Source organism: Talpa occidentalis, unplaced genomic scaffold, assembly GCF_014898055.3.
Source record: "Talpa occidentalis isolate TD23 unplaced genomic scaffold, MPIMG_talOcc4v2.1 talOcc4.2, whole genome shotgun sequence".
In the NCBI taxonomy this organism is placed as follows: Eukaryota; Metazoa; Chordata; class Mammalia; order Eulipotyphla; family Talpidae; genus Talpa; species Talpa occidentalis.
The window spans coordinates 72,864,847-72,883,311 of NW_023602073.1; the positions used below are offsets into that span (position 1 = coordinate 72,864,847).

An 18,465-nucleotide genomic window follows, 5' to 3' on the forward strand; every position below is an offset into this window, starting at 1 on the left:
AACTAAATTACTCTTCTTGAAACTTAGATTTTTTTTTTTAATTTCAACTTGGAGAAACTTTGTTCAATAGAGGCAGCTGCAGTTGAAATGATCAGTCTTTTTAATGTTTTTTTTTAACACTCTGTAGGTTTAAGCTGTGCAGTGTCTCACCTTGGCAATTATATAACTCACACCATTCTCATCATCAGATATCCTGTCACCATCTACCACCAACTAATTAACTCCCTCCCCCATTTAACATCCACCCTAGTTCCCCAAACCCGACCCCCGGAGTCACTATTCTGTTGTCAAGAGTCTAAGGCTTCGTTTTGTTTGTTCATTTGCTGTTCTTTATATTTCACAATGGAGTAAAATCATAGTGTTTTTCTCCTGATTTATTTTATTATGCTAGTCATGTTGTAGTAAATGGGAAGGTTTCATCTTGTTTATAGCTGAATAGTATTCCATTGTCTATAGATATAACACATCTTTATCCAGTCATTGATTATCAGACACGACAGTTTCCATGTTTTGGCCATTGTGACTAGAGCTGCGATGAGCATAAGGATGCATTTGTCTTTTCTAATTAGTGTTTACATATCTTCAGATGAACACCCAGAAGTGGAATTGCTGGATCATATGGTAGTTTTATTTTTAATTTTTTGAGGAGACTGTAATGTTTCCTATAGTGGTTGCACCAGTTTACAATCCCACCAGCAGTGCTCAAAGGTTCATTTTCCTTCATATCCTTGTCAACACTTGTTTTTTGACATGTTGATAGTACCATTCTGACTGGTGTGAGGGCAAATCTCAGTGTGGTTTTGATTTGCATTTCCCTAATAACTGATGTACAACATTTTTCATGTGTTGGCCTCTGTATGTCTTTGGTGAAATGCCTTGTTTAAATCATCTGCTCTGAGCACTATTTACAATAGCTAAGCTTTGGAAACAACCCAAATGCCCAAAAATAGATGACTGGATCAAGAAGATGTGGTCCATATACACCATGGAATATTACTCAGCATTCAAAAAAGATAAACACATGCAATTTGCAGCAACATGGATGGCGTTGGAAGGGATCATGCTCAGCAAAATAAGCCAGAAAGAAAAAGAAAAATACCGGATGGTCTCACTCATAGCAGGAATCTAGAAAACTTAAATAAGGGACCAGGAAAATGAATAACTATAAGAAAGTGAAAATCAAAATCAACGAAAAACTATGAACCAGAGACACTTTTTGGGGGTGGGGGGCGGAAGGGGAGGGATTGGGATCAAAATGGGGGGGTTGCAATTGTATGGGGAATATAAAAATAAAATTTATTATTTAAAAAAAAAAAAGAAATCTCTCTACCCAGATGGAAGTGGTATGTTGAGATCTGAACTTCATATTACAAGGGAGGAGGGAGCAAATGAGTAACCAAATAAGGACATCTGAAAGCGACAAGTGCTCTAATGGTTGATGTCGAAGATATGTGAGTATCTACCACTTCTTATGCACAAGGCTAAAGGCAGAAACCAGAAAATAATAAAATATCTTACAAAGACAAAAAAAAAAAAAAGATGCTTGTGGAATCCCCAGCCTTCATAACTAGACAAAGTTTTTTTCTCCTGATGAGGATGGGTATTTTTTTTTTCTTTTTCGCCACAATTCTTTGTGTCCCCCTTATCCCTCCTTTCTCCCCTCCCTGTTAACCTCAGAGCCCTCGGGATATTTGTTATTTATGTCCAGTAGTTTCTGACAGTGTTTTACATTGTCAAATTACCTGTTCCATGAATGTCCAATATTGGTTTTGACATTCTGACTCAGTTTACCGTGTATACTTTTTTTAAATTCCCTCCATTTTGTTGAAAATTAAGGCATTTCATCCTTTCTTGTGGCAAATGTAATATTCTATATATGTATGTACCACATCTTTTTTGATCCATTCATCTAGTGAAATTAAAGCTTCTTCCCTGTCCTAGATATTGTAAATAATGTTTCTGTAAATATTGTCCAACATATGGAGTTTTTGTTGATGGTTTCATATTCTGGGTGTCTGTGCCCAGGAGTGGGACTGACGGGTTGTATGGTATTTCTATTTTTAATTTTTTAATCTAGATTGCTTTCATAATGGTTTCACCAGTTCTCATTCCCACCAACAGTACAGTGGGGTTCCTTTTTCTCTATTTCTCCTCCTCTTGTTGCTGGGGGTCTTTTTGATAGTGTCTTTCTCACAGATGTTAGGTGGCATCTGATCATTTTAATCTACTACATCCTCTTAGTAGGAATGTTAGTATTTTGTGTCTTTGGGCCTTCTGTATGTCCTCTTTGGTGAATTGTCTGCTTATCTCTGCTGCCCATTTGTTAAGTTATTTGTGATTTTTTTTGAATTGTATGAGGTTTTTTTTAATATCTTGAATACAAATCCCTTATCAGTTATATAAATATTTTTCCCCTTCAGCAGTATGTCTATTGTCTTGAATTTTCTTTTACTATATAGAAACTTTTTAACTTGAGGTAATCCCAATTGCTTATTATTTTTAATTCCCTTGCCATAGGAGTTACCAAAAATCTTTATTGTTGGTATCGTGGAATATATCAATGTTTTCTTCCATGTATTGTTGTAGCTCTTATAGCTATATCTTTAATCCATTTGGAATTTATTTTTGTTTATGGGGTTAATGAGTAAGCCAACTTCATTCTTTTGTGTGTGACTTTCCACTTTCCCCAGCAACATTTATTAGAGAGACTGTCTTTTTCTCATTTTGTGGTCATATAAGTTTTATCACAGATTAGGTCTGGTATATGCGTGTGTTTATTTTTGGACATTTGATTCTGTTCCATTATCTGTATCTGTTATGGATATGTGACATGTAACAGATTATGGTAATACTATATTGCTTTTAATACTGTCGTTTTGTTGTAAAGCTTGAAGCCAGATAATGTAATACTTCTGTTTCTCTCCTTTTTTCTAAAGGTAGCTTTTGCAGTTCAGGGACTTTTAGGTTCCATGTAAATTTCAACATTTTTGTTAGGTTTCTTCGAAAACTATTGCTGGAACTGTTTTTTTTTTTAAGATTTATTTTATTTATTTATGCATACAAGAACTGTGGTGAGGGCCAGAGTTGCGGGGTGGTGGTGGTGAGGGGATTCATCAGAGACAGAGTTGGGAGCAGAACAGGTGGATCTACTGAAATACACTGCTAAGGGGAGCAGTGAGTGAGACAAGAGATTTGGGATTTGAACCCAGGCATGTCTGATTCCAAAGGTCTCCTTTAAGCAAACAGGAACCTCCCTGCCTGATTATAGACCCAGCTGAAACAGAAACAGACCCCATGCTTGCACAATGTGGGTCAGCTCCCTGGCTGTGGATTGAACCCATGTTGCAGTGGCTGGCTATAGCTTGGTAACGCTGTGTCGTTATCCCCTGCACCACCAGGGAGGCCCCAAGTCTTTCATTTTCTTTTTTTAAAGATTTTTTATTTTTATTTATTTATACAAGCACTGGGTACAGTCAGAAGTGCGGGAGGGTGAGAGAATTCACCAGAGCCAGAGTGGGGAGCAGAGCAGGCAGAAGGACCAAAGTACACTGCTGAGGGGAGCAGCGGGTGGCAGGAAAGGTCTGCGCGCCATGTGGGACCCTCCTCCAGCGGCTGGGAGCAGCCAGAGATCGAACCCGCTCTGCAGAGGCTGCGGGCAGCTTTGCAACCCAGCGCTCAACCGCTGCGCCACCGGGGAGGCCCAAGTCTTTCATTTTGAATTAAACTTTGTATGTAGTATAAGATAGAGGTCTAGTTTCATTCTTTTGCATGTGATTATCTAGTTTTCCCAGTACCATTCATTCAAGAAACTTTCCTTGCTCCACTAAAGCTTTTGTCTCCTTTGCCGTAAGTTGGTTGTCCATATATGTGTGTTGTTCATATATGTGTAGGTTTATTTCTGGGCTCTTAATTCGGTTCCATTGATCTATGTGACTATTTTTATTCTAATATTGCCCTGTTTTGATTACTGTAATATAGTTTGAAATCAAGGTACATAATACCCCAATTTTTTTTCCTCAAAATCATTTTAGCTTTTCAGGTTCTTTTGTGGTTCCATGCACAAAAGATGTTTGATATGACTTTGATCTTGAACTTACTGAGATTTGTTTTGTCTCCCAACATGTAATGTATCCTTGAGAATATTGTCTCCTTAGTAAGAATATATGTCCTGCTGCTTTTTGGGTGGAATAGACTATGTATCTCTATTATCTGGTTTAATGTTTAATATTCAATATTTCCTTATTTTTCTCTCTGGAAAATTATCCATTGATGTAAAGTTCCCTACTATTATTGTGTTGTCTCTCTTTACATCTGTTAATATTTGTTTTATATATTTTGATGTGCCTATGTTAGGTGTGTATGTATTGATAACTATTATATCTTCTTGATGGATTGACCTCTTTGTCTTTATAATGTTCATCTTTGTTTTTTTATCACAGTCTTTGTTATTAAGTATTCATCTGATATAGATAGAGCTGTTTTCCTTTGACCCATCTGCATGGAACATTTTTTTCCATCTCTTTACTTTTAATCTTTGAGTGTTTTTATTCCTGAAATGAGTCTCTTGCAAATAGTTATAATTGGGTCTTTTTAATCCATTCAGTATTTTGATTGGAGAGTTTAGTCACATTCAATGTAATAATTGATATGTTTGTATGTATTGCCATTTTGCTAATAGATTTCCAGTTTTATTTGTAGTTCTCTAGTCCTTCTTTTCTCTTGAGATTTGATGTTTTTCTTAGTGGTGTGTTTAGGTTTCTTTTTCATCTTTTTTTTGTGTCTTACTATAAGTTTTTATTATGTGCTTAATCCTGAAGTTTTAAGTAGTTCGAATATAAGATTTTATGCATATATTGATCATTTTTAATTTATACCTCTTTATCTTTAAATGCTTTTCATTTAAATATATATTTTAAGGATTTATTTATGCATACAAGAACTGGGGTACAGGCCAGAGTTGTGGGGGGTGAGAGGATTCATCAGAGACAGATTGGGGAAACATAACAGGCAGACTGACCGAAATACACTGCCGAGGGGAGCAGAGAGTGAGTCAGGAGAGGTCTGCAGTGCGATGTGGGTAGCTCCCTGGCTGCCCGGGAATTGAACTCATGCTGCAGAGGCTGTGGATAGCTTCACAGCGCTGGGCTTAACCCCTTGAGCCATCAGGGAGGCCCGAAATACATTTTTGACAGCTCATTTTACATCTTTATGCTATATTTGTCTTCAGGATCTGGTAGAATGGAGGGTAGGTTGCATATGATGACACCCACCCACAGTGTTATCAGCAAGTTTGTCAGAGGTCACCAAGGTGCTGCTTGCCAGTGATTCTGACCTGGGGTTGTCCTAAAATTTCTTGTTTCTCAGGCTGAACTTGCTTGAGTAACTTGCCCAAGGTCACATGGCTAGTAAATTGGGATTTGAACCCAGGCATGTCTGATTCCAAAGTTCCCCTTTAGGCCTCCCTGGTGGCGCAGCGGTTGAGCGCTGGGTTGCGAAGCTGCCCGCAGCCTCTGCGGCGCCAGTTCGATCCCCGGCTGCTCCCCGGCCAATGGAGGAGGGTCCCACATGGCGCGCAGACCTCTCCTGCCGCCCGCTGCTCCCCTCAGCAGTGTACTTCGGTCCTTCTGCCTGCTCTGCTCCCCGCTCTGGCTCTGGTGAATTCTCTCACCCTCCCGCGCTTCTGACTGTACCCAGTGCATGTGTAAACAAAGCAAGCAAACAAACAAATAAAATGCCTCTATTAAAAAAAAACATCAAAAAAACCAAAGTTCTCCTTTAAGCAAACAGGAGCCTCCCTGCCTGATTACAGACCCAGCTGAAACAGACCCCATGCTTGCAGGTTTCTAGCTAAGTGCTACACATTCCTTATCCCCTACTTTAAAAGAGGCCCAATTCTTTAAGCACCCTGTCCCGAAGTCCTCATCTGTACCACCACCTCAGAAGTGAGAAACAAATGACAGCGAACATTTCTTCTGAGTAGGTCCTGAGAAGACTCTTTCCCTGTTAAAAAGAAACATTTTGGCCATACACAATCACACATAGTTCTTTCCATCTATTTAGCTTCTAGGTCATTTGGATTTATTTGCAGATGTTGCCAAGATGAATCAGAAATATCGGGAAATTATTTGTCCTTGGAGAAGGACAGCAGTCAGCATGGTTTTGTTTTTTTTTTTTTTTTTTTTTTGTGCTGACTTTGTGTGAAGACTAGCTCACTGTCCCAGGAGAGAAAGAGAGAAAAATCTGTTTTCTTAAGGCTTAAAATATATTCTCTGAGCTCACAAACCTATCAGAACATTAGCGCTGAACTCTGATGATGTAGGAAGTATGCATTTCTTTCTCTCTTTTCCCCTATCTTTTGAGGACTAGAAGGATTTCTTCTCTATCTGCTGATGAGTCCCCAAACTGGGTGGTGAGAGAGGTGCTGATTACGGGCAGGAGGACTGAACGAGGCAGGCAGTTGTATTTGGTTATCCTTTTTACTCCCCCCAAGTAAAAGTCACCCCATTTAATAGATTGAAACATAGAGTCTTGATGCATCTACAGAATTTTCGCCAAGATAATTCAACCTGGCAGACTTAATTACAAATGTGGTACTAGTCCCCTCAAGAAATCTTTCCATTCAGTGAAAAGGAGTGTGCTCTACAATGATTCTTGAGGCTAATTTTATTTTATTTTTAATTTTTTTTCTTCTTATTTATTTATTTATACAAGGACTGGGTACAGTCAGAGGCACGCGAGGGTGAGAGAATTCACCAGAGCCAGAGTGGAGAGTAGAACAGGCAGAGTGAGGAAGTACACTGCTGAGGGGAGCAGCTGGCTGCAGAAGGGGTCTGCAAGCCATGTGGGGCCCTTGCCGGGGGTCGGGATCGAACTGGCGCTGCAGAGGCCGCGGGCAGCCTGGCAACCCAGTGCTCAACCGCTGCACCACCGGGGAGGCCCTTGAGGCTAATTTTAAAGCAAGTCATGAGTCCCTCCCATTGCTGTGACCCAAATATGAGACAGGGATTCATTTTGCACACAAAGAAAACCAAAATCAATCAGGTTCTACATGAGCAATTTGGTTGATTACGGGAATACAAGCTTCATTTTTCAGCCCCTGCAGTGCTTCCTCAGGAGATTAATCTGCTGTTCCAGTTAGACACCACACGGGACAGCATCCAGTGGGGACTTGAGCCCAGAGCCAGGCCCAGGACTAACCTTGGATTATATGTTCTTTCTGTACCCAAATTTTTCCTGGCAATAAAGAAATGTTAGTCTAGCCTCTCACAAAGATGGCTTTGTGTGGGTTAATCAACAATGGCTAAAGTTTGAAGTCTAGACAAAGAGTGTTATCTTGCAGGGCTAGAGTTAAAGGGGAAGGACAGACCTGGGCTACCAACCATTCTTCTTCTTTTTTTTTAAAGATGTTTTATTTACTTACGCATACAAGAACTGGGGTACAGGCCAGAGGCTTGGGGCGTGAGAGGACTCATCAGAGACAGAGTGGGGAACAGAACAGGCAGACTGACTGAAATACACTGCTGAGGGGAGCAGTGGGCGAGTCAGGAGAGGTCTGCTGCTCCATGTGGGTAGCTCTCTGGTGGGGATCAAACTTGTGCTGCAGTGGCTGTGGATAGCTTCATAGTATTTCTTCAGTGGGCCCAGGACTGAGAGGCATTGTTCAGACAGAAGGCACTGGTGTAACAATATGGAGTTTATCCCAGAACCCCTTCTGAAACTCTTCTGTCTAGGGTTCCTGCCCATAAATACTGGGCATAGAACTTCCTCTCCGCTTTCATTTTTTTATACCAAAACCTGCTTCCAGGAAGGAATCCAGTCATTTGCAACAAGGAGAATGGACAAACTTATCTTCCTGGAAATGTACATTTTTTTTTTTTTTTATAGAGGCATGTTTTTTATTTATTTATTTTGTTTGTTTGTTTTGTTTATACAAGCACTGGGTACAGTCAGAAGCGCGGGAGGGTGAGAGGATTCACCAGAGCCAGAGCAGGGAGCAGAGCAGGCAGAAGGACCGAAGTACACTGCTGAGGGGAGCAGCGGGCGGCAGGAGAGGTCTGCGCGCCATGTGGGACCCTCCTCCTGTGGCCGGGGAGCAGCCGGGGATCAAACCCGCTCTGCAGAGGCTGCGGGCAGCTTCGCAACCCAGCGCTCAACCGCTGCGCCACCAGGGAGGCCGGAAATGTACATTTTGAAGACTTAAAGCAAAAGTACCGTGTCTGTGCAATATTAGATGTCAGAGAAGCTAGTTAAGTGGATGCGGAGCCTGCTCTGGGAGCACTGGAGGGTGGGCAGGAAATTAGAGGGAAACAGGATAGACATTTCAGAAAGGAAAACATGTTATTAGAAAGGTGTCCAGTGGAGGATGAAAGAGACAGTGGGAGCAAAGGAGGCAAAGAGTAGAATACCTTGAATGGAATCCCTATTGGAAATTATCTGCTTTTTCTTTCAAGTAAAAGCAAGTGTGTATGTAGACTTCCTCATTCATGCATGCTGATGTAATTACTATGTTCTGGATATGGCAGTCAGGAATAAGAGATAATAGATCTCTTGCTGCAGGGAACCATGGAACTTTTTTCCCAACTAGTGGGCAAGGCTGACAATAAATATAGAAATAAAAGTGAGGAAATAAGGGAGGGATGGAACTGAAGGGCAGTCGCATGGAGGGAGGAGCATCTGGATGAGGTGTTTGGGAAAGGCTTCTGTGTGGCGTTGCCAGGTTGAGCAAATGAAGATGCCTAGTTAAATTCAGATGAACAATGAATACTGTTTTAGTACAAGTATGTGCTATGCAATATTTTGGATGTTCTATGTAGTATTTCAGAGGGACATACACATACTAAAACGTCGTCTTTTACCTGAAAGTCAAATTTAACCAGGTGTTCTAGATTTCATCTTGTAGTTCTCCTCCCATGAGGCCCAGTGAATGAGGTGAGACAGTCTTCCAGGAGAGAAAACAGGAAGTAGTAAGCTTCCCAGGCAGACATGAACTTGGCTGGATCTGGAATAAGCTCCATGTGACTAGCAGGTGCAGAGGGACTGGTGATAGAGACGACTGCACAGAGGCAGACAGGGGCCATACCATGTGGCACCCAAGCCAGTGTAGAGAATTTGCATTTAGTCTGGTATGTGACATTTTATGGAAAGCCCTCAGCATTGTACTATTAATTTCCATGAATATTCTAGTTTAATAGTTTCCTGAAGCAGGTACCCTTGATAATTGCTTTAAGAACAGACTTTAGAATGCCAGAGGAAGTGACCTTGCACTGGGAAAAGGTTTGTGGTGCCTCCCCTAAATTCACCTGACTTCTCCCCTCTCTCTTTCCATTGCATTCACTATTGTCTTCAGCTTTCTTAGCAAAGAAGTCTTTCATTGTACCATAAAAAAATGAGTTTAAAAGCCTATTGGGAGAAGAGACCTTCGGGACTAAAATTCTTACTAGTGTGTAAATGACTATAATGTTTTGGAAGTTAGGAAGGGTACACCATGGAAAAAGAATGAAAAAGGGAAATTTGAGGGTGCTGATGTCAAGGGCTGGCGACTTGACCAGTTTGTGTAGCTCTGACCCTGCAGTTGCGTGTTAGCTGAGAAGAACTGAAAATGTATTCTCTCCACTCTGTCAAGATGGCCAAGAATCTCTCATGCAGGCAATTCAGAACCAGGTTGGCTGGGAACTGATATTGCCAGATGGTGAGGTAGTCAAAATATTTAGCTGTAAAGCCCACACAGTGTTTGGGAAAAGGCTGAACTTGCATTCCTGTTGCAGACCTTGCTGGGTTCCCGTCTGATGATAAAATTTCCTGCCTCCGCTGCTGCTTTTGCCTCAGTGACTCACTGAGTGACTAAGGGCTCCTTCTGCAGTGCGCTCAGCTCAGCTCCTCGCAGGGATTTCTCTATCTGAACCAGCCTGCTCTCTGGCCTTCTAACAAAGAAGCCTTGTGGTGAAAAGGGAAGTCTTGACTGTATGTCTATGAGAATGACAAATGCAGCTTATTTTCCAAGTAACATGGTGGGCAGAGGTTGGTCCCAGTAGTTATCTTGTTAGGTAGACAGAAAAGCAAACTTTGCCCTGCACTCCACAGGTGGGCAAACCAACTGACTGTCTTGCCCCAGGTTTCAAGTGGCAGAGCGTGAACTGTAACTTGTTTCTTTTCTAATATTCATTTAAACATGATTTAAATGTCAATTCATTTAAACATGATTTAATGATTTGTGCAAGATTGAGTAGGTACTTGCCTCTGGATTCAGAATGTTCTTTTTTCTATGAAACCATGATTTGGAAACCAAGGGCAGTATCTACAAGGGAAAAAAGGTACCTCCCACTTTTTGAAAAGCATTCATTTCAGATAGGTTGAATCACAGGGTAGTGGGCTAATCAATCCTTTAAAAAAAAAAATATATATATATATATGTATCGATGATCCCTCCATTTTATACTTTGGAAAAGGTAGAAAAAGCATAAGGAGGAAAATAAAAATCACCAGTAATCCTCCCACTCAGATATAATTGCTGTTGACATTATATGTATCCTTCCTGTCTCTCTTCATACACATAATTGTTTCTTAACAGACTGGGAAATAATATGGTGTAAGCTGACTAATAACTTGCGTTTTCATTTAATGATTTTTTTCAAGTCATTTTCTCACATCATTAATTTTTTTCAAAGCATGTTTCATGCCTGGCATGCTCTCTCACGAATGAAGTACATAATGCACTTCATCTTTGGGACTTTTAGGTTCTTACCAAGGTTTTTTTTTTAAATTAAAAAAGCATGCCCACAGTGGGCATGCTTGGTCTTACAAAAATGTAGGGATGTTGTCCCACAGTGCAAACTCCCCGTGTTTTGTCTGTTTTGAGAAAAACTGAAAACAGTAACAAAAAGTCACTGTACATAAGCTTGCTTTTTGTCAGAGAAGGGAGAGAAGAGACTCGCTCCAAGAGTCTCCTCCGTGAAGTCACTTCTTCCCTGTTTCTCTAACTTGGCTCTGGTCATTGGTTGCTAATTAAAAAACATACGTAATTTAATAATTAGGCTAATTCAAATGAAACATTACTAATCACTGTGTAATAATAGAATTGTTGGTTTAATAATCTATTATGTGCTTAACTTTAGTACCCTTGATCTTAACTGCATTATAAAATAAATTCACCCATGACAATTAATTATGAGTAAAAATGAGTAGGTAGTAGTAGTAGTTAGTGCAACAAGAATATAATTACATAGAACAAAAGAAAGAGTTAATAGCCTGTCTGCTTAGGAATGCGGCTAGGTCCAGATGTATTTCAGGCATAGATCACTGTCCTGTCAATGATAAGCTAAACCTTTGAGCAAGCTGACTTCGTTCACTGATGTTCACTGTTCCTATGCTTTTAGAAAACATATATATACTGGTCACAAACTCAGAGAAAATTACACTCAGATTTTCACTCTCTTGAAGTGTGTCTGTGTGTCATTTACTCGCCGAATCCCTGGCCACCCCGCGCAATCTCAATCCTAAGATGGCCTCATCGTCCATTGCTGTTCTGGTTCGCGGCAATGTGGGTTGCTCCCTGGCTGGGGATTGAACTTGTGCTGCAGAGGCTGTGGACAGCTTCATAGGTTGCGTCTCATCCCCTTGCGCCACCAGGGAGGCCCTGAAGTTATTTTTTAGAGGAGCAACGAATGATCCCTGGCAGTGTCTGAAGTTGCGCCTCTAAAACTGCTTGGCTCATCAATGTACTATTTTGTCTGTGGGTAGATCCCACAACCCAGCTGTAAGTTGCTGCAGAAGTGGCAGTAAGCTCAGTCGTCATCAACAATGGTGACTATGGATTTAGTTTCTATACTGGACTTAAGCTGCTATCCCCCAGCAATTCCATTCCGTCAGGTACTATCAAATTTGTGAATTTAATAACAACTAGAAATATTGGGGTCATCTTTATTTCCAAGCCATAGTTTGAGAAACAAGTAAGAGAGATCAGAATCAAACAAGGTCAAGCAAGTGCCTGTAAAATATACATCTCATTTGTTTCAGGATTCTAAAAATAGTTCCCAGTGCTGGCCTTCACCTTCACAATTATTTTTATCTTTTTTTTTTTTTTTTAAGATTTATTTATTTATTTATACAAGCACTGGGTACAGTCACAAGCACAGGAGGGTGAGAGAATTCACCAGAACCAAAGCAGGGAGCAGAGCAGGCAGAAGGATCGAAGTACACTGCTGAGGGGAGCAGCGGGTGGCAGGAGAGGTCTGCGCGCTATGTGGGACCCTCCTCCAGTGGCCGGGGAGCAGCCGGGGATTGAACCGGCGCTGCAGAGGCTGCGGGCAGCTTCGCAACCCAGCGCTCAACTGCTGTGCCACCAGGGAGGCCCTCATTCATTCTTAACACTGGTGGGGTCTAGTTAGATCCCACCACCATCTACTTACCGTCTACTCACCATCATATGCTCTAGAAAATATATCTGGGTCTGCTTTTCTGGGATGATTAAGATGTCTTATTGATAACATCAGATCTATTAAAAACACGGTGTCCTTCATGTGTGAGACAACAGGGTGTGGGTGACATCAGGAACCATCTCATGTTCATCCATTCACATGTACCAGGCAAGAGTCAATGCCTTCGTCTTCCAAGTGGGAGGCAAATAAATGCATAACAATGAAAATGTTACCAAAAAAAAAAAAAAAAATTAAGCCAAGAATGGAATGGGGAGATGTTGGGGGGAGCAGGGGTGATATTTTAGATCTGGTAGTTAGGGAAGGCCTCTTTAGTGGGTAGGTGGCACTTAAGTGTGGGAATAAGTCATAGGAATAACTATCTGGGGAGGAACAGCAAGGACACAGCAGGGTGATGGAGAGGCTCCACTGAGAACTAGCAATGAGGGGGTGTGTGACTGGATGCAGTAGGCTGAGGAGAGGGAGAGAGATCTAAGGGAGCTGGGGAACCAGCTCAAGGAATTCTATAGGTCATGGTTTGTGAAGCAATTGTCTAGAGGTGGCTCAGGCAAAGGGGATCTAGTGACCTGGGATGGGATCTTGGCCCTGCCTTACCATGTGCTTTTCCAAGTGCCAATTCACTATTCTTTTCATTCCCTAAACTTAGCAGGTGATGCTCTCAGATCCCAGCAGGCTGGAAACATTTCAGGATTCTGGGGAGTCTGGGTCCTGTCAAGTGGTCACTACAACTGCCAGGCCCACCCTCTTGGGTAACCTTACAATTCAGTGAGCTGCTCTGGCATCCTAAGTCTGCTGGGAGCAGAGATTCTTAACAGAAACAGACTATTCCAGCTGGACCAGTAGGTTCTGACAACCTCCCATTGTACCATCTATTATGTAGTGGTCATAATTCTTTCTGAGTCCTCACTGTAGATCATGGGCTCTCTATATATTTTCTCTAATAAGAGATTGATGCTAAGGTTTAGGAGACTGGTATTTAACCAGGTTATGTGTGTTTTGGTGGGTCCGGGCTGCTATAACAAAGTGCCACAGATTGAGTGGCTTATATCCAGAAATTTCTCACTGTTCTAGAGGCTAGAGTCCAAGGTAAGGGTGCTAGCATGGTGAAGTTCTGGTCTTCCTTCTGAGCTACAGATGGTCAGTTTCTTACTGTATCCTCATGGGGTGGAGAGCAGAGAGGAAGTTAAGCTCTCCTGTGACTCTCAAAAAGTCATTCATGAGGGCACCACCCTCATAATGTCATGTAATCTTAAGTACTTCCCCAAGGTCCCCATGTTCTGATGGTCAGTGGGCACATGTGTGTGTTGGGGGTTGGCGGATAGACACACATACAACACAAACATTTGGTGTATGATAGTTATTTGGTACTGGTGGGACTTAAATTCAGATCTAATTTGCCAGAAAGACTGTTTTGCCTACTACCCACCACATTGTCTAATCCTTCCTGCGTACTCTCATTCACTTATCAAAACATTTATTGGCCATCAGTGAATGTTTGCTATAGGCACAAACAAGACTGCTTCCATCCTCAAGTTCCTTAGAATTGAATGGCTGTCTAGAACCTGCATTATTTCTCCCAGAATGCAGTGAGAGAACACGGAGCACCCACTATACTTTCTGAAAGAGATCTTTCTTTTCATTAAAGGACCCTGCCAGCCAGCTGTCAGTCAGGATGTGCAACTGCAGTGCATGAAGAGCAACTGTTGACCTGATTGTCCACAGCTGACAATGGTATGACTGTTCACAATTGAATTTTACTTAAATTCGGATTCTGGTCACTTTAAAAAAATCTTCAGAGATTTCCCCATAAGACTAAAATGAAATCAAGGTAGAGACTGCCTCTTCGGCAGTCGAGGGCAGCGGGAACTGCTGGGTTTTGAATACTCACAGAAGTCAGCCCAGGCATCGGGCTTACACCAGTCTGGTGAAGGGCCATTCTTCAGAGGAAGCTGAGAGAAATGATTACCCAGGGAAGGCATGAAACTTGCAGTGAGATACATCTTGGGAGAATATTAACTACCAATTTAACCATATAGGTGAAAACACAATATTCATTCATGTCCCAAAATGACCTCAGTGCCTGAGAGATTACTCAATTTCAATACCCTGGTAGTTTTCTTCTGAATAGTTACCATGATTTAGATTTTTTTTTTCCCAGAGTGAGGGATCTTTTCAGCTTTACCCCCCAACAACTTGCCTAGAGCAAAACAGGCACAGGTCGGAGAATTACAAGCTGGGGTTGAGGGAACCAGGGCATTTCTGAGGAACTGTATATACCTACCCTTGGCCAAAACCAGTTGGACCTATTTTTCTTGAGGGTCTCAGAGAAGCTTACACTCTGAAGTCTGACTGTGATGCTGAAAAGTAAGTGCTATGTAGTTGTCAAAATTATTAGTTTTTAAAAACAATTATGAATATAAAATGATTTTTTCCCCTGAAAATTTTTTATTTACATATGTTATTTGGCGTTAACTTTAATTAGTGGGTAGTTTCTTTGACTCAATGGCATCAGAAAATCAAAGTAGTAGTATGCTAAGTATACACAGCTCTTTAAATATTTTCAAAGCTTTACATCATATTTTACTATTTGGGGATCTCTGAATGATGCTCCTAACAGTTCTAATCCATTCGCTGAAAACCTTCACTAGATAATGGGTACTTTTCAAATAATCTGAAATCACAGTAATATAGCTTGTAGGCAAGGTATCACCCTGGTTAGAAAGGAAATGGCCAGCAAGATGTGGGCACATGCAGCTGAAAAGGTCTGCAGAGTGAGCTCTATGGCTACCCTCTGCTTTGAAGAAGAGAGCCCATGTGAATGCTGGCACCATGCTCACCTTGGGCAGGCCACCTATGCTCTCCAGGTTGTACTGGCTACTGGGTACAGGATCCTTTGTCTTATATACTGTGTGTTTAAAGTCTCACCTTAGAGATGTGCAGACGGCAGGTTCTGTCTGATGTCTTGGGAGGGCAAGGCGCTATAAGTAAATAGGCCGAAGTCAGAGTCCTACTTTGGAAACACAGAATTTGAGATATAAGGGACCTGAACATTCCTACAACCCCCTATTCATAAATGAGAACCCAGAGAGTCATGAGGTGCTCTACCAGAATTATATACCAGTTAGATCTGTAACATAATCTTTGTTTCCACTTAGGATTTTGTGAGTCAACTAAATTTAAGATACCCAGTTCATCCTTTTTTTTTTTTTTTAGGAAAAAATAAAAATTTCAATTCTCTAACTGAAAGATAGTATAAACTGTTTCAGTCAAGGCAACTTAATGGAAATAATTTTACAACAGATTTTGTTTATTTACCTGTTTGTTCTTTCACTCTTAGATAAGTGACAAACTGTAAAGCCCTCTGTTGAGCAATAACAAAACCTTTCAAATTTAATTATTTACATCTATTTTAGGCGAGTTCAGAAAAGGTGAAGAAAGTGGATTTTTTTTCTCGTCTTTCAGAATTACCAGCATATAAAAGGTAAAATGAAAGCACAGGTAATCAAAAATGTTTTAATGATTAATGTTTAGACATTATTAACAGTGTGGGAATATCCAGATGAGCTAAAGCACACTTTGACAGCACACTATTGAATGGTATTAGTTTTTGTATTGAAATATGTAAAGACATTCGCAAACTAGTACCTAGGAAGACATACATTTTACAAATATACACATTCTAGATTTGATAAGGTAAATGTAAACAGATGCTGTGACTCCTTCCAAACCGAAAACCCACAAGACGAATAAGAGCTGTCAGCTCCCTATAAGAATGTGCAAAATTAAAGCACGATAAACTGATATTTACATAAATATCAAACCAACAATTAGTTTATACATTGTCAATGAGCTTTTAAATGTGTCATGAGTGGTTCCATGAATGTCCCCAATGGAGAAGTTCTGCAGAGGCTAAATTCCAACACTTTGAAAATGACATACCCAAAAGTCATCTGTTTAACCACTGCCTCAGGGGTGTAGGGCAAGAGTTTATAAGCCAGTCTATTTTTAAACAAGCAGTTCTAAACAAATCTTTAGATTCTAAGTAGAAAAAAAATTATAGATGCTATTAGATTTACATTAAACAAATGATCTCTATCCATTCTCCCAGTTCTCTTATGCTGTGGCTCTGGTTAATTTTACCTTAAAATGTTTTAAGGTCCACCCCCACTCTTCTTCCTGCCTTTATTAATTTTGGTAAGCTAGGCACATTCCATAAGAAAGTTTATGTCAAAACAGATAGCAGTACAGAAATCAATCCAAATTTGGACCCATTCCCCATTGCTCATCTGTGGGACTCTGTCAAATGGTAAATATTCAATTATCTCTTGAAAAGTGTATATATATCCTCTCTCATGAGTGGAAAACAAAATGGACTTTGTTTCCTGTATAAAAACACTTAGCACTTCAGAAATGAAAAATGGCCTACCCACATCCTAAATCTTGAAGACAAAAAATATATATTTTAAATTTCATCAAGACTGTTTTGGAGCCCCCCACTTTTTCTTTTTTTTTACATTATTAATAGTGGCACTCAAAATAAAAAAAATACGATCTGTTAAAAAGTTAATTGACTGTTCCACTAGATTTGAGGCTGCCTGATTTAAAGCCAATATTACAAAACAAAGGTGCCATTCTGATTTCACATCTACAAGTCACTTGAAACTGTGTCACACGCTAGTTTCATAAATGACAGTCTTTGATTTTCTATATAGAGCTATTAAAAATGAATAAAAACTTGGAACATACCCTAATTTAAACTAATAAGCTTTGGGCCCTGCTTTTTAAATTTTAAGGCATGTGTGTTTCTCTACTGTAACAACATTGTACAAATTTACAATCACATGCATGATCTACAGTTAAAAAAAAAGTTTGGATTACAGTGTTTTTAAATTGTGAATCACAATTCAGCACCTATTATGTTATAACTAATAAGGCAACAGCAGTGTCATATACTACAATAATACTCCCTCCACAGTCTAGCGCAGGGGTCGGTGAGAGCCCAGAAATATTAAAAATCTTATGCCTACTTGTATAATCTGCATACATTTTCTAGGGGTTTTGAACTGATGAAGGAGGTCCTACATGAATCACACTATTGTAGGCCAGCCTAGTTACAGCAGCTGTTAACGAGCATCGGGCACAACTCATTGTGCTTACAATCAGACGACGTGGTTTGGAGGCTTTCAACTCTAACTTCAATCCTTCCGTTGCTTCCTCAGCTTAACATTGTTTTCCAGGGTGGAAAAGCTGTTGGTGTGTCCATTCACAGCAGCCACGGACCCGTTCTGGTGTTCCTTCAGGTGCTCTTTCCTCCGGGAGGCCCCTTTCTTGTTGTAAGTCTGAAATGCATGAGGGTAGATGGGAGCATGGGAGGGAGTGCATCTCTAATCACAGACCTTTTGTGACCAGTGCTAGCAAGAAGTAACCTTTGTAGTCAAGCAACCATGAAAACTTTCACCCCACTGATTTCACTCATTTTTTGAGGCATTAGTCTCACACTTAAGTTCACTAGATCATGGGCTGCAACTCAATTGCACTTTACTCAGGTTTTCCTTTCAGCTTCTAGATAGCAGAGGCTAGGGGTTACATGGTCAAATTATTTCTTCCATTTTTATAAAGTCTCTCCTGCCACTAACATCCCTTGTTTTAAAACTTTGCTCATTACTTCAGCCCTTTCTGTAAGTGTGATTTCAGCTTTGTTGGGTCCTATTCCTTTAACTTCCCTCCTACTTGGTAAGTGTATGAAGTGTGGCATAAACCACCAGCCCAGGAGTATGAGAACTCAGTTACACACGCCCCATCATGGTGTAAGGAAAAGTAAAAGGCAGGGTGGGGCGGGGAATGTGGCTGAGGCCTCAGATGACTCCTTAGGGCAACTGGACTTTGACTCCTCATCCTTGGCCTCTGCCCCGAACCAGACACACATATCATCCAGATTGATTTGAGGCAGGAGAACTCACAGTGGAAGAAAAGTGATCAGACACCCCCAGAGTTATTTAGCCCTAAATGGACTCAACATTCTAGTACACTTTTG

The 18,465-nt window shown here is 40.7% G+C and overlaps 1 protein-coding gene across 4 annotated transcripts in view; it reads right to left on the reverse strand.

Annotated features, from left to right (window-relative positions):
• Positions 1-15,930: 15,930 nt before the first annotated feature.
• ELOVL5 (ELOVL fatty acid elongase 5) overlaps positions 15,931-18,465 on the reverse strand; it is a 70,549-nt gene continuing 68,014 nt past the window's right edge. For all 4 annotated transcript variants that reach the window (XM_037519873.2, XM_054698871.1, XM_054698870.1 and 1 more), the window contains exon 8: positions 15,931-17,770. In XM_037519873.2, the coding sequence (XP_037375770.1) occupies positions 17,627-17,770 (144 nt within the window). In that variant the 3' untranslated portion in view covers positions 15,931-17,626. The remainder of the gene's footprint in view (positions 17,771-18,465) is intronic.